At 39.5% G+C, this 15,054-nt stretch overlaps 1 protein-coding gene across 1 annotated transcript in view; it reads left to right on the top strand.

Annotated features, from left to right (window-relative positions):
- The window catches only part of PRKAG2 (protein kinase AMP-activated non-catalytic subunit gamma 2), a 218,182-nt gene that overhangs the window by 187,943 nt on the left and 15,185 nt on the right, over positions 1 to 15,054 (top strand). The window contains exons 7-8 of the mRNA XM_030445586.1: positions 12,106 to 12,187; positions 13,688 to 13,746. Of these exons, the coding sequence (XP_030301446.1) occupies positions 12,106 to 12,187; positions 13,688 to 13,746 (141 nt within the window). The remainder of the gene's footprint in view (positions 1 to 12,105; positions 12,188 to 13,687; positions 13,747 to 15,054) is intronic.

Raw genomic sequence — 15,054 nt, 5'->3', positions numbered from 1 at the left:
ACTCTCTAGCAGAACAGAAAGAGAGGGTATAATTTGTTTTGCAGTTGGAATCACTGTCTAAAAAAACCCCAACTTCCAGACAAGCCCAAACTTATGTTGGCTTCTTCAGAATTTACATAAAGACATTTTATGTAAAAATCCCTGTGCAATAGAGTATCCAGGTGTTTTTAGCCTTTTCAGGCTGTATTGGTAACACAATTTAGGACTAAAATGAATGGCTTGGTAATGCAAACTAATAGATTCTTCAGGCTTTTTTTTTTCAATTTCTCATTTTGCTTTAATCAGTAAATCATCTGCTAGACTCTTGGCTCTATCTGAAGAGTTTGTTTGCCAAAAGAAGACATTAGTTGCTTGCTATAGAAACAGCATAATCTGTTCTGTAGTGTGGTAAAAAGCTGTGGCTTTCTTTTGTTTCCTGGATTTTGCAATTGGGTTTTTTATTGCTTTGGGTTTTGTTTGTTTCACAGTGTTTTTTCTTTTAAAAATGCTCCAATTCTGGCTTAACTGAGTCCATTAAGTAGTTTTGATTTGGAATGTACTGCTCAATTAGGCTTCAGCTTTCCATAGACAGAGACAGCCATGTAATGGACTTAATCCCAAAATGTTCACACTTGTGTATCAGGTAATCATATGTAATGCAAGGTGGAGTGGTAGGGTCTAGAAGGTGGAAAGTTTACCCTACACAGCAGGCAAAGTAACAGGGTGGATCAGGAGCATTGCACATGTCTGGTTGTACAGTGACCAACAGCATCCCCCTTGAGTTCTGCAGCATGGCTAAAAGCACTGGATCTCCAGTAACTCACTACAAAAACAAACAAGACAGCTTTGTAACTTCAGCACTGGACTTTCTGGATTGTTCAGGCATCTTGCTAGTGAGGGAGTTTCCTTTATCTGTTGACTCTGTTTAGACTCTGAGCTCACTGAGGCTTCAATGTGTTGCCTCTGGTATCTTGGATGAGTCCTCAAAGGTAAGGATCCTCTCCTGTACTGGTATTAAGGTAAAACTTGAGCAGGGATGTGGTTAAGATTCTGCCTGTGTGCCAAAGAACCTCCTGCTGCTAATTGATCTGGCACTTGAGAGAAAGCAATGCTGAACACAGCAGTCACTGGTGTCTCATGACACATGAGTCTGGTTGGTGCACATATGTGTCTGGAATAAGAAAATAGAATAGCTTTTTTTCTTTTTTTTTAACATCTAAATGATTACATGGTAAAGAAGGTACCTAATAAGAATAGTAAAAACTTCTCAGGTGTTCTTTGTGGGTTTAATTTTTATACATACATTACACATGTTCCAGTAGTTCAAGACTTTGTGTCAGTTCTTATTTTGAAAACACAGTATGCAGCTTTGCAACATGCAGTGTCCATGAATCCTTCCAAACTGAGATGATTTTGTACATATTTGTCATCCCTGGATCTGTTTCACTGCTACCTAAATCAATGTTTCCCCCTAATTTAAAAAAAGCCTGGTGCCTTGAAGGCCTCCAAATATTTAAATTCAATTTTTAGTGGTGCTAGAGCTAAAACAGAATATACAAAGTCACACTTTTTGCCTGCCTTAGTGTAAACTAGTAGCAGTCAATGGAAGAAGAACTAAAAATGGTGCTGCCTTGTGTTCTATTGGCATCTTTTGGAAGATTCTGTTTGATTTTTTTTTATTTAACTGCAGTGTCCCATCTCCCTCTGCTGGTCAGCAGTCACAGCACGTGTCACATGGTTCTACCCTGGAAAATTATTCACAAGATATTGTGGAAAGTATTCTTAAACTGTTATTAGCTGTGGGAAAACTGAAGATGTTAACTTCTGTAGTCTGGCACTGCTGAAGCAACATCTGTTCTTAAAAGGAGATGTTTAGTCTCAGTGTCTTTGAGGGATTTATTGTAAAGACTTGTAAGGAATCTTGTTTAACCCTGAGTGAGATGGGAGATGGCAAGATGCATTAGAAACAGAAAGCAGGCCTTAGATAGCAGCAATAATAACCAACAGAGAACAGGAATGGGCTCAAAGTCTTGTCAGGCCTGTTTCTTTGTCAGTCATAATGCATGGGGGCCCACCAATTCCAGCAGCTGCCAAACTTCCTGCATTGCTCCATGCCAGCACACCAGTGTGGTGTTGGGTATCAAGCACTCCCCTGTACGACTTCACCTCTGCTGGGCTGGTGTGAAAGCAGTGGTGTATCCTGTGCACTTCAGGTAGGATTCAGCTCCTATGGTAAGGCAGAGGTGTGTGGTGCTTCAGCTGGAGAATGTGTCACTTGGCACAGATTTGAGCAACATCTATATTAAATAAATAAAATGCTCTGAGCCAAGGTCCGTTTACCTGCTGGAGGCCAACTGGCACAGCTCAGTTTGCATTAGTGTAGCTTAGCTTGTATTTCCCCCAAAACAGAGAATCAGCATCTAGTCTGCATACCTGAAATAATCCCCAGCTTGTACTGAACCCTGAGGAGTGGCAGATACTGTCTGGGAGAGTGCTAGTTGGCACAGTTCACTTGGTTTAAACTAACAGTGGAGTGTTCTTTCACCCTTTTAGTTTAGTAATACAGATATAGCCTGTAAGTATTTGCTTCTCATAAATATTTATAGAATCATCTTGAACTCCACTTTAGTGCTGTGGCTTTACCCTGTCTGTGACCCATGAATACTCTGTATTCCTGCAGAGCTCCAGGCTCTTGCTTTTCCCAGGGAAGATTCTATCTTGGCTTGGCACACATTAAAGAAAGTTTAAAGTCTGTTCTGACCAGGAAGGGAGTCGAGACAATTAGAGGTTATGAGCTGTCCTGTGAAGTTTGGAAATTTGACTCTCTGGATGATGGGGAAACCAGGCAAGTTGCAACAGTGTGCAACTCATGATGGATGAACTGTCTTTCTAATCTCTTGCACAGCTCCCAAGATGCCAACAATAGGAGAAAAACACTTTACAGCCCCTTTCAGGGGGTTAGGAGGGTTGTCCCCTGAGGGGCTCCTCTGAATGAACATTCTCTTATTCTTTATTAGTCAATAAATAGATGTGGATTAGCTTTATAAGAGACTCCAGGAAAACACTGAGCTGAATGCAGATACACTTGTGTGTCTTGTGAAGTTTGTATAAGCTCTCATGGGGTGAAAAGGTCTGTCTGACCTTTGCCTAAATTATATTCATACCTTTTAAAAGTAAATTTATGATTTAGTACTAAAACATATGTAGCTTTTCTTCACTATGAACTTGAAGCCGTTTTTCAAGTATTTGTACAGCACTTCTTCATAAACTAATAGTAGTCATGTTTATATGGAAACAGTCATTAAAATAATCTTTTAGAATCCTAAAGACTCTTTCTTTTTTTATCCTGAAGAAATCTTGGACAATTGTGTAACTTAAAGGTTAGGTTGCTTAACCTTTCTGTTTAGTGAAATTATCTAAGTGGGTACAGACCAGATGTTGTTATCACTAATGTAGGGTTTTGTCAGTAACTGTCAGATGCTAATAAGATGGATGCTAATAAGAGCTCAAATTCTTATATTTCTTCCACATAGCTAGAAAAATATTGGGAACAATCTTCTGGAAACTTCTTTACTGGTTTAACAAGCTGGAAGTAAATATAACTTCTGCAATAGATTCCACCTTAGAAGAGTGGAAGAGGTTTTGTATTCCTCTTCCTTGCACTGATTCTGTTATTCTTGTTCCCTCCAGGTTATTCTTGACAGGGCTGTTGCCTCTCTCCAAGGTAATGAGAGAGACCAGGATTCCAGGAAGAATGCTCTAGAATCTTTTGCTTCCATTAACACACAGCAGACTCTGGGTCTTATGTTGCAACAGAATTCTCACAGCTTTACCACAGGTTTGACTGTCTGTCCCTTAATTGGCTTTGAGGTTTTTTCCTCTTCAAAGTTACTAAATTTAAAATAATACAGTGTCTGAATTTTTGAGGAGTGTGAACCCTTCCCCCCCCCCCGTGCTTACCCATCCCACAGAACTGCATGAGAATAATTTAGCTTCTGACTGGCATGTGGGCCACATTCCAGCTTCCTTCATTGAGATCAGGCTGGAATCAGCAGCATAATACAGAGAGACCTGTGGTTTTTCAGAGCTGCTCCTGTTGCTTGAACAGTGAGCACAGGAGCTTAATTCCTGCAGTTTTCAAAACCAATAGAAAGCAGTCATTCCTGGGTCCTGGAGGAGGAGAAAGCAAATTCACTGTACCCATTAAACAGAACATTTTTGGTCTATGTAGTTTGTAGGTAAGGTGTTTGTACTGAGTGAAAAGTCATCCTTCATTCTTCTTGCCCTTCCTGCAACCACACCACTTTTTCTGGTAAGATCTTAATCTGTGAAAGAATTTCTGCACCTTTTGAATGCAGCTGGTACCAGTGGCTCTGCCTGTGAGGCTTACCTAATGTCTGACTTCTAACTGATTGTGGTATGAGGTCTAGCAGCAGAAATTCTGGCTTGAAGTTATCCCCTCCCTACCCCTCTCTGAAAACAGAGCTCTGCTCTCTCTACTTTGTTAGAATACTTAGGCCCCCCTCAAATAGCAGCTGGAAATATCAGCAGAGTACCTTGTGGAGGTGGAATACCAGAGTTCACTTTAATCATGGACCAGATGGAATTGGTCCTGAGTAAATCAGCACGTGTGGTGTTAGAGGGAGAAAGAGAGCCCTGAATCACTGCCTATTATATGGGCAAATTGACACAGAGTATTAGTTAAATTCTCAGTTTGGTGTCTTCAGTTGGATTGGGGTGTTTTCATATAGAATCATAGAATTGGCTGGGTTGGAAGGGACCTCAGAGATCATCGAGTCCAACCCTTGAACCACCGTTGCGGTTGCTAGACCATGGCACTGAGTGCCACATCCAGTCTCTTTTTAAATATGGATGTGTTGAAGATTTCTGCATGTGGACTTAGTATTTGCTATCTCCAGGCACATGCTCTAGATTTCTCCCCAGACTTTAACTTGAGGATAAAACACTACCTGTTGTTGCTGGGGGTTGGCTTGGGACTGAAGGATGTTACTTCATCAGCTCTTTAAATTTTATTAAGCAGACTGTGGCCATTAGTAGCACATCATCTGCCAGGAGAGTTCCCTTTCCACCTCCTGTGGATGGAGGAGAGAACTGAATTTTGACCTGATTTCATGTAAACTTTCCAAAATTCATCCATGAGCTGGAGGAGCTGCTTTGTGGATGTCTGTTGAGGTTTTTCAGACCTTGAAGGAAATGTAGATTCTTGGTTAATAACAGGTTTCTCCAGCTTTCTGCTACTTTACTTGAGGGTATGATAAGGTAAAGGAGGAAATTCTCTTCCAGACCTGCTTGGCCCTTGCCCTAGGCAAAAGTCTTTATTGCTAAGTCCTTAAATAGCCCTTTTTTAAAGGCATAGTCCTTCAAGGAGGAAATGCTGCTGCATAGACCAAAGAAGAAAATAAATTGTAATGAAACAGTCATTGTGCTGAAATGGTTGGTTGTAGTCTTGCATACTGGTTTAGTCCCTCAGAAAACACAATTTATAAAAAAAATTTATAAAAACATTGAACTATATAAATGCACTACAAAAGAGGTTTTCAACTTTTGAAAGTAACTCCTTTACAGGACTGTAATTTTCTGTAACTAAAAAGATGTCTGGATCGGACATTACAGATTTTTGTATAAAAAAAAAAAATTGCAAATTAATGTTTAATATATTTCTCAGTGCTTGGTTGGCCACTTCTAGGGAAACATAAAGAAAAAGGATTTAATGATCCCCTAAAAAGAGAGCAATTCCTCTGTGATAACTGTAACTGTTTCCTGAGAAGGTGTCATCTGCAGATTACAAATTAGAAAGTGTTTTTTCAGTTTCCTCTTGAAACTGTGGAGGTCAAGATGGTGAAGATTCTGATGTGAAGATTCTGTGGAAAACTGGTGAGCCTCCCCTGTTTGACACTGTTAGTATGACTCAAGTAGTTGGTTACCTTGCTTTGCCTCTTTGCTGGGTGTGTTATCAAACAAGTACAGAAAAACCAGCCATGATTTCCTTGTGTGACCTCTGCCTTCCAGCCTCTGATACAGAAGAAGCTCTACCTGAAATCCTAGAGAGCAGCTGGGGACACAAACCTGTCTTATTGCAGCTTGATCATCAGGCTTCCAGCTTCCTCATAGGAAGTAGCTGGGACTCTTCTCCCTCATCCCCCTTTTTGGGATATATGCCAGGATTTGGGCAGCCAGAGAACTTGCCACTGTTGCCCCATTCTTGGTGTTTTGACATCAAAAGCATTTTAAGAGTCAGCTCATAAACACATTCAGACCAAGGGAGTAAAGAGCAGGTTTCCTCTTTACAAAGGTCACAGCAGAGGCCTGGCAGCTCTTCTCTTACCACAAAGACAGTTGTACTCCTCTTCTTACTTGCTGAGAACTATTGAAATGGAAATGTTGAGCCTCTCAGAGAGAAGTCTGAGAGTAACTTCCTTGTACCTTCTTACTCTAACAGTGAGTACAAAGACTGCATTACAGTGAGTCTTGGTCATATTTGCTCATATTGTGAAAATACAGATGCTGCTATCCCTTAAATGGAAAATGTTTTCCCCCTGACAAGGGACCCACTCAGTGCCTTGCAGTTTGATGCTTGGAGCATAAGAGTATATGGGTATGAGCTTAACCTGCCATGGAATTTCTTCAGCTCTTCTTCTCCAATTTGCTAAGACTGAATGCTTTCCTCTTGCAAATGTCTTTCAACTATGTATCAAACTTTTTTATGTTAGTAGGGGTTATGGTGTCTCCATGGTTGCCTGAAAAAGATTTGATATTGACACTGTGGTTTATGGCAATTTTCTGGGGAATGTGTTCCCTCTAAGTTTTGTGGCCCTTAAAAATCATGATGTGACAGGACTGGGAATTTGTGAACTTACCCAGTCAGAATGACAGTGAATATTCTAACTCACCTTAGAGCATCCATCCATCAGGAACTGGACAGTAAAAGTGTTAAGGATCAAGTGGTCTAATGCTGCTTTTATGGGAGCTCTGTGCAAAGAAATAAAAGGAGCTTCTTATTTTCTATTCTGATCTGGTAAAATAGACATTTCTTGGGATTACATTAGGGGCTTTTCAGGCACTTAAAGCTAAGGCACTGATGTTGGCTTATACAGTGAAAGATGAGGCATGAGAGATACCCATTTATCATCTTGCCCTTGGATGGCAGCCATACCACAGAAGTTCTGGAAGATCTTTGAACTCTGTCCATGCTGCTAGTCTTTTGCATCATCCTCTTGCTTGATACTGGCAGATCTGAAGGTGTTCCATAACTTTGTAAAATGTTATGGAACATAATGCGTGGTTATGAAGCATAACAAGAAATTTGAGATTACTGGTCCAGTGTATCATAATGAGTATCCCTTGCAGTGTTTCCCATCAGTGAGGAAAAACCTTGTTTAGGTCTGAGATTTTTTACCTGCACCCACCATTTCTGGTGTTGCTGCCTGGTAATCAAGCTAATTTGGAGCTCACTAACCTTTGGGGAGAAAGTTTTCCAGGTATTCTGTTAACTGACAAATGGAATTTCCTGTGTATGGGTATAACTCAGTCTTTCTTGGTAGTGTGCCTGACACTGGAAGAAGCTATGCCCTCCTTAAGACTTAAAATGGAAGTATCTGGATGGTCTGCAGAAGCAGTGATGTCCTCAAGTCCTGTCTAACCTAAATAAGTTTGTTCTTCTATTCATTATGTACAGTTGGTGTAACTGGGTCTTGTAGTAAGAAAAGCTTGTTCCTGTTCTGGTCACTGTAGTGTAGGTGCACCTATTGCTGAGGTGATCTATGATACAGCTGGGATTTCAGTTGCTGTGTTCCTTTCCTATAATGTGGCCCCTCTGTTTAAAGGGTAGAATGCTGGAGAAGACAATTAGTCACATAAAGTGGGATTCCTCATCTAATTGTAAATGTCTAGACATCTAATAGTCAGTAGGGGGGGAAATACCATCTGTGGGATACAATTTAATCTCCATCCAAGGCTGGTGAGTCACACCATAGAAATTGATGTTTCCCAGGGTTGGCTGTGAAGAGATGCAGTGAATATGCAAAGTCAGTGTCTATGTTGGAATAACCCCTAAATTGGGGTAGATAAAACCCATTCTTAATGGTTCATTTTTGTTTTTTTTTTAGGACCACTACACAGTTAATAAGACCAGAAGTGCTTTGTTTAAAGAGTGTTTGTACACAGTGTTGAACAGCAACAATCTATTGAGATCTGGCTGAAGAACAAAGGTTTCATGAAGGTCAGGCTAGTCCAGCACAGCATCAGAGAAAGATTAATGCTGGTAGGGTCGAGAATGAACACTGTTGGAGGTCCAAAGATGGGACATAGTAGAGATCTTCAAAGGCTACAAATTATGTATAATCACGTCCTTGTGGGTAATTTCTGCATGAACATCACTGAAACATCTAAATGTACTGGATGAAAGCCCAGCTCCACACCCCAGTGCTTTGGCAGGCCACCAAACAGTACTTTGGGCAACTGAAATTAATAACCCACAGAAACTAAAGGGAAGTGTGAGTGGATGAATGTATGTTTGTGCTTGCAAGCAGTTTTAGCAAATAAGAATGAAGTTGGTTTTTTTACTTTGTAATTACAGAATCATAGGGGTTTCAGGGTTGGAAAGGACCTCTCAGATCATCTCATTCCAATGATGGGAATGATTCCATGGGCAGGGACACCTCCCCCTAGATCAGGTTGCTCAGAGCTCTGTCCAGCCTGGCCTTAAAAACTTCCAGGGATGGATGGGGCTTCCATCACCTCTCTGGGCAACCTGTGCCAGTGTCTCACCACCCTCATGGTGAAGAACTTGCAATCTAAATCTCCCCTCCTCTAGTTTGAACCCATTCCCCTTAGTCCTATCACTACTGACACCCTAAAAAGTCCCTCCCCAGCTTTCTTGTAGCTCCCTTCAGATACTGGAAGGTTACAGTAAGGTCTCCTTGGAGCCTTCTCCTCTCCAGACTGAATCACCCCAACTCTCTCAGTCTATCCTCATAGGAGAGGTGCTCCAGCCCTCTGAGCATCCTCGTGGCCCTTCTCTGGACTCTCCACCACATCCATGTCCCTCCTGCAAAAGGGGCTCCAGATCTGGATGCAGTGTTCCTGGTGGGGTCTCAGGAAAGCAGAGGAGGAGAATCCTCTCCTTCAACCTGCTGCCACACTCCTCTTGATGCAGCCAAGGATCCAGTTGGCTTTCTGGGCTGCAGGTGTACTCTGAGGGCTCATGTTGAACTTCTCATCCACCAGCACTCCCAAGTCCTTTTCCTCAGGGTAAGTAATTGGCTTACTTTGGTAAGGGACAAGCATTAAGAACTGATGGTGCTGTTTTATTTAAAAGATAACTTTAACACTTTCTACTATGAAACTGAAGAAAACAATAGGAATGTCACAAGCTGTGGTCTAAAGGGATGAATTTAAGTGTTGCTTTGTTAAACATTGGTGATTTGTTACATCAAATGTTTGGTAGCCTTATACTCCAGCTGATTTTCTATTATAACAGATTTGAGTTGTAAGAGCGTATCTTAAGAGCTATCTTAAGAGTTATCTTTTTTTTCCAAAATCAGTTCTTAAAGCTAGACATGATGGCATCTAACAGAAGATTCTTGAGATTCTTGGGGCCAAATAACTTGCAAATAGAAAGAATCAGGGCAAGAATTGGTCCTTTGAAGAAACTTCCTTTTCCTTCTGGATTGTGTACAAGCTCAGCTTCTTGCCTAGGATATCTTTGGCATCATCTATCTGGAAGTATCATTTCTGAACCTAAAATAACACCTCAATTTCACAGTCTTGCCCATCTGAACATTGTGCTAGGTGGTGTTTTTTGCTGCTACTGTGTCTGAAAAAGAAGTATTAGCAAAAATTTGGAGAATTCCTGATGTCTTGTAATTTGCTCTGTGCATCTTCTCTGCTGTAGGCATGTTCTTTTCTAGGTTAGTGATTAGAGTTTTAAAACCTGCTCAAAAGGTTTTGCTGGGTGATAAGTATCTGGAATAAAGTTATTTTCTGCATGGTTTTAATTGATAAGCTGTTACCTTATTGCTGTGATCCACTTTGGGCATCTTACTGCTGTGGAAGACTTGGGACATAAGTTAACTGTCAGCTCATGTGGGTAGATATTCTTATGGAAAGATAACAAAGCTTGACAGTTTGAGTGTACCTTCCTCTTTGATGAAGAATTGTCAGAAGTAACTTTGCCCCATGGTGGAGTTAGTCTGTATGAACCACTTGTGTCTCATGTCCCCAGACAGCTTCACTGCTGTGAGCTTCTGCATTAACTCCAAGTGTGATGCTCTTGTGTGGGAAGACTTCATGTGTCTGCCTGGAGGGTTTCTTTGGAGTTTTCCCAGAGAGTTAGTATGCTCCTGTGGTGGATTTGGTAATAGTTGTCATACCTGACTCCTCCTGGTGTCAGTGGGGTGGCTGAGCACCTCTGGGACCTTTCTATTTAACCATTTTCTAGATGAATAATACATGGTGTGTATTGTGTGGTCTTATTTGTGGTCCTTGCTACTTTCTTTCTCCATGTGGCTGCTTCAGTTTTAATGCAGTGGTGGTTTTTAAGCAGATCATTAGTCCTGATGGTTGAGGATGTGACAGAAGCATCTGTGAAGTCAGTAGGCAGCTTTGAGAAGCTCTGAGGTCAGGAGAGTAGTTTGGCTTTTAATGGTCAGAGAGAAAGCAGTCGGGCTGCACAAAGGTCACAGGGAACATGGATTGCTTTCAGAAGTCTAATCTTAAAGATCAGGGTTCAGATACAGTAGGGTAACACCAGGTATTTGAAATGCTCACTGCAAATCACTGAAGTGTAGACAGGCAGTGTGCTCTGCTAGAAGCCTTACTAACTCTTAAATTAAACTGCTACATTATAATACTACAGTCTACACAGAGGTTCTGTCAATTAGTGTATGACACTGTCATATGGATGGCTTTGCAAACTTCTCCAAGCAGGTTGTCACTAATGATGGCTGACTGACTTATTTTTTTAATGAAGATTTTTTGTTTGCCCCTGCTTTTTTGGATGCTGATTCCATTGACTGTGCAGCCCTGTTCTTCCTGACTCTGTGGAGAGGAGCTCCTTGGCACATGCTTTAAAGCAGATGCTTGAGATACCACTGAGTAATCCCAGTCTCTGCAGAATGCCATTATCAAGCAGTTGCTACTTCTCTGTTATTTAGGCAGAGGAACAATTTTGTGGATGTAGTGATACATGATTGTGTCCTAGGTTTGTGCCAGGTCAAGAGAAGAACCATCATTATTGTGCTCTCCATGTGAAGACAACGAGGGGGTTGGGCAGGTCAGGAATGAGAACACCCTCCAGCATGTCACCAAGAGATCAGGATTTTGTGGAGCACTAGAGCCTGACTGCTTCATGCTTCATGTTCATAGTGTTTCTTTTGAGTGTGATGTTATAACCTCATAGCCACTGATTTGGAAACTGGGAAGGGTTAATTCAGTAAAAAAATTAAAGGATTTGGTAGCATATTTTGGCTGTAAACCAGGCTAGCTACTCCTTTTAACTTTGTCATTTAAAATAATCAAACAAGCCCTTTTGATTTGTATAACTCATGAGTCTGAAAGCTGACAAGGAAATGAGACTTGTATTGTTTCATTTTTTAAAAATAAACTTATACAATAAAGTATAAGCTACAATAGATACAGTAAATAGTAAATAGATAAAGTAAAGTTACAATAAATATTGACTAGAGTATAATACAGTCTTCAAATGTTAAACTAGATCTGTAAACTGGACACTTGTGATTAATTACAGACATATTCAAAGTTATGTTGGGGGGGCATAACTTGTCTGCATAATATCAGAAAGGAATACACTGGAGGTTATGAGCATACCTTTTTGGCTGTATCAGCTTTTTTCTGAGGCTTTCACATAGAATATTCACATAACAAAACCAGATCTAATTTTGCTAAGTTTCTTTCATAGCTTTTTAACCATTTTAGAAGTAAAAGGCTTAAGTTTTTTGTTTGGTGTGGGGGATTTTTTTCTGTTTTGAATACCAGCTACCTGTTTATACTGCATTTTTTTCATAGTAACTGGGGAAACCCTTCTGCTGGTGTCTGGTATGCTAAATTAAGAGCAAAGATTTGTTTAGCTGTTCATTCTTTTTGCAGGTAAAGAAAGCCTTTTTTGCCTTGGTGGCAAATGGTGTGAGAGCAGCTCCACTGTGGGAGAGTAAAAAACAGAGTTTTGTAGGTAAGTAGTTCTAACACTGTTCAGGATTACTTGAATTTTCTGGGTGCTTTAGTGTTCCAGAAAGTGGTCTGGGTCTAGTCATGGTCAAACATCCCAGAGGTAAGTTGGCAAAAGTGGGGAATGAAAGGGATGTGTCTCCTTTTGAGGAGTGAAATGTTGCCAACTTTAATATTGTTGCTGTGTATTGAGAAACAGAAAAATTTTTTGAATGTTCTGACCTACTGAAATTTGGTCTCTAATTTAATTATGAATTTGAAAATAAAGGTAATAGAGACAAATAGGAAATTTGAAAATAGGAAATGTAAAAAGAACTTAATGTTACATTATTGGAATATGCATGACATGTCTTTCTCTGCATGATCTCAGTAAGTTGCACTGAGAGATCTTTAATACCAGAACTAATGTTGAATGCTACAGATGTGCCCCACATTGGGGAAAACAACATTAGACCTATATGCTGCTTTCTGAAGTCATGTCATTAATTGCTACAGCAATAATCTTCAAAAAAATTCTCTGCAGTTAGAAAACAGGGCAATGTCAGCACTTACAAATATTACTGTGTGTACTTGTGGCTTTGAATGTAGATTCAAATTCTCAGAGATGAATGGTGGATACTTAAAAGCATTTGTTAAAATAATTTAAATCTAAAGGGAGAGGAGCAGTAGTTCCATGCAATACATCATAGCAATGCTGTGTGTCTTTTAAAATTGAATTTCATTTTCTGTTTATAACTAAGCTCTAGTGATTTAAAGCTGACCTCCAGATTAATCTTCCCCATTTCTTAGTTTCTTCAGTTTAGATGCAGGAGTAATACAGTAGAGCAATTCCATCTTCTCAAATTTAGATCTTGAATACTCAAAAAAAAGGTTAATGTTTTCAGGTAACTCAAGTCATTAATATTACTTTTCATTGGTGTTGGTGGTTAAAATTAATATGTGTGGAGGTACTGTCTTTGTTTTATGTAAAAGTCACATTGCAATAAAGACCATGGAGATTACTGTGGAAATGATTGAAGGAAGTTTGTTAATAAGTAGTAGTCAAGACAGTGGATTTTACTTTTCCTTCATTTGAGTCTGAGAGTCTGCCTGACTTGGCAAGTACAGAATGAGAGTGCCTTATCTGAAAAGAAAAAGAAAGGCAAGAAAAGAACTCCAGCCTTTAAAGATGTTCTAAACCCTCCCATTCCATGCTTTTTGGGGGGATGGATACAGTCTGCATTCAAGTCAGGTATTCAGATTTGAATCAGATAGAAAGAAGATGCAAAGCACATTGGTTATAATTTAGAGTATTAATTCAGATGTGTTTTTATTGTGAAGCACAGCATCAATATGAAAGTGAATATACATAGTTTGGGAATTCCACTGTTGATTAGTCCATTACAAATAGTATGTTACATGGATTTAATACTTATTAAACCTTATATAAGTAGAGAAAATAGCTGGAAGTTCTGTACGCTAAGTATGTATCTGAATAACTTTTTTTATGTATCACTTGTTACAGGAATGTTAACAATTACAGATTTCATTAACATACTGCATAGATACTATAAGTCTCCAATGGTAAGTATGATGTTAAGCTTTACTTCTATCATTTACCATAAAATACAGAGACAAAGATAAAACTGAAAGATTGATAATGATTGTTATTTAAGTCTTTGGCATTTTAGCTGTGTCATGGGTATACTCACTTTGGAGTTTTCTAGAAAGAAAAGATGGCTTTGTGAGCAAGCTAGCAGAATGGCATCTGGATACCTGGGTTCAGTCCCCAGTTTAGCCATGAAGGTCCTGTGAGTTTGGGCAGATAACGTGATCTTTCTGCTTCAGTTATAGATGTATAAACATGAGGAATTTCCTTAATGTCTACAACCATTTATTATGTTTTGTGTGATGTTTACTGTAGTGAAAGCCTTCATTATGGACATAGAACTCCATGTTGCAAATAATGCATTTGAGATGAAGGACCTGGCTTAACACATATTAAAATCTAGATGTGATATAAGGAAAATACGTAGTGATTGATCCCTGTGTTTGTGTTCAGTTCTTTCAAACTGCTTATTTCCATAGGAATCAGAGCCCTATGAATGATGAATATCAACCAAAAAGCACTTGAGGACAATGCCTTTACTTTAATTGGAAAAGTTCTTTGTTTTTAAAAATCAAGCACATAGTTTTGAGTGGTTTATATATTTGTAGAATCATCTTTGTCTCATAACTATGACAGAGCTATTTGGAAAGGAGTATGCAGGGCTAAGCAGAATGTTACCTTACAGAGGCTTAGATTAAAAGGTTACTCTGGTTTTGGAGCAATGGTGAAGAATAAACAAATTAAACTAGTTAAATATATGCAGATATATTTAGTTACATGGCTGAGTTGTGCAATCAGTTGGAAACCTGTTGACTTGAATTAACTGTAATTTAAAATTCCCACTGGCAATCAGTTGATAAAATTCTCTAGCTTATGTGTTCATGCAAACATTTACATCCCTTACTTGTTCCTGTTAGATCACAATTCCCCCTATTCCAATTAAAACATATGTTTTATTACTTAAAAAATCAAGCAGTTGGGTAAAGCAGCTATCTGTATTAGGTTTCTCAAAACTCAAGGTAATTCTCAAAATTCTCAAGTGAAATTCTCTCCAGAGGCCAGTACTGTGGTGTGCTGTCTTTTCTTCTTGTTAAATCCCTTCCTGGGGATTTACAAGGGATGAGGGGAGAAACAAATGAAAAGTGGCTGCAACTGGTAACTTCCTTAAAATGGTTCCTATTTTGCAGTGACCCTCAGCCTCAGTGCTACCCATTTTTCCATGTGTCTTTACCTAAGGTCTGACTGTTGTCAGTCTTATTTACGTTGTCTAACACCCTGTTCCC

The sequence above is a fragment of the Calypte anna genome, chromosome 2 (assembly GCF_003957555.1).
Source record: "Calypte anna isolate BGI_N300 chromosome 2, bCalAnn1_v1.p, whole genome shotgun sequence".
NCBI classification, from domain to species: Eukaryota; Metazoa; Chordata; class Aves; order Apodiformes; family Trochilidae; genus Calypte; species Calypte anna.
Note: the sequence above shows the minus strand (reverse complement) of the source record. Positions and strands in the feature narration are given on the sequence as shown.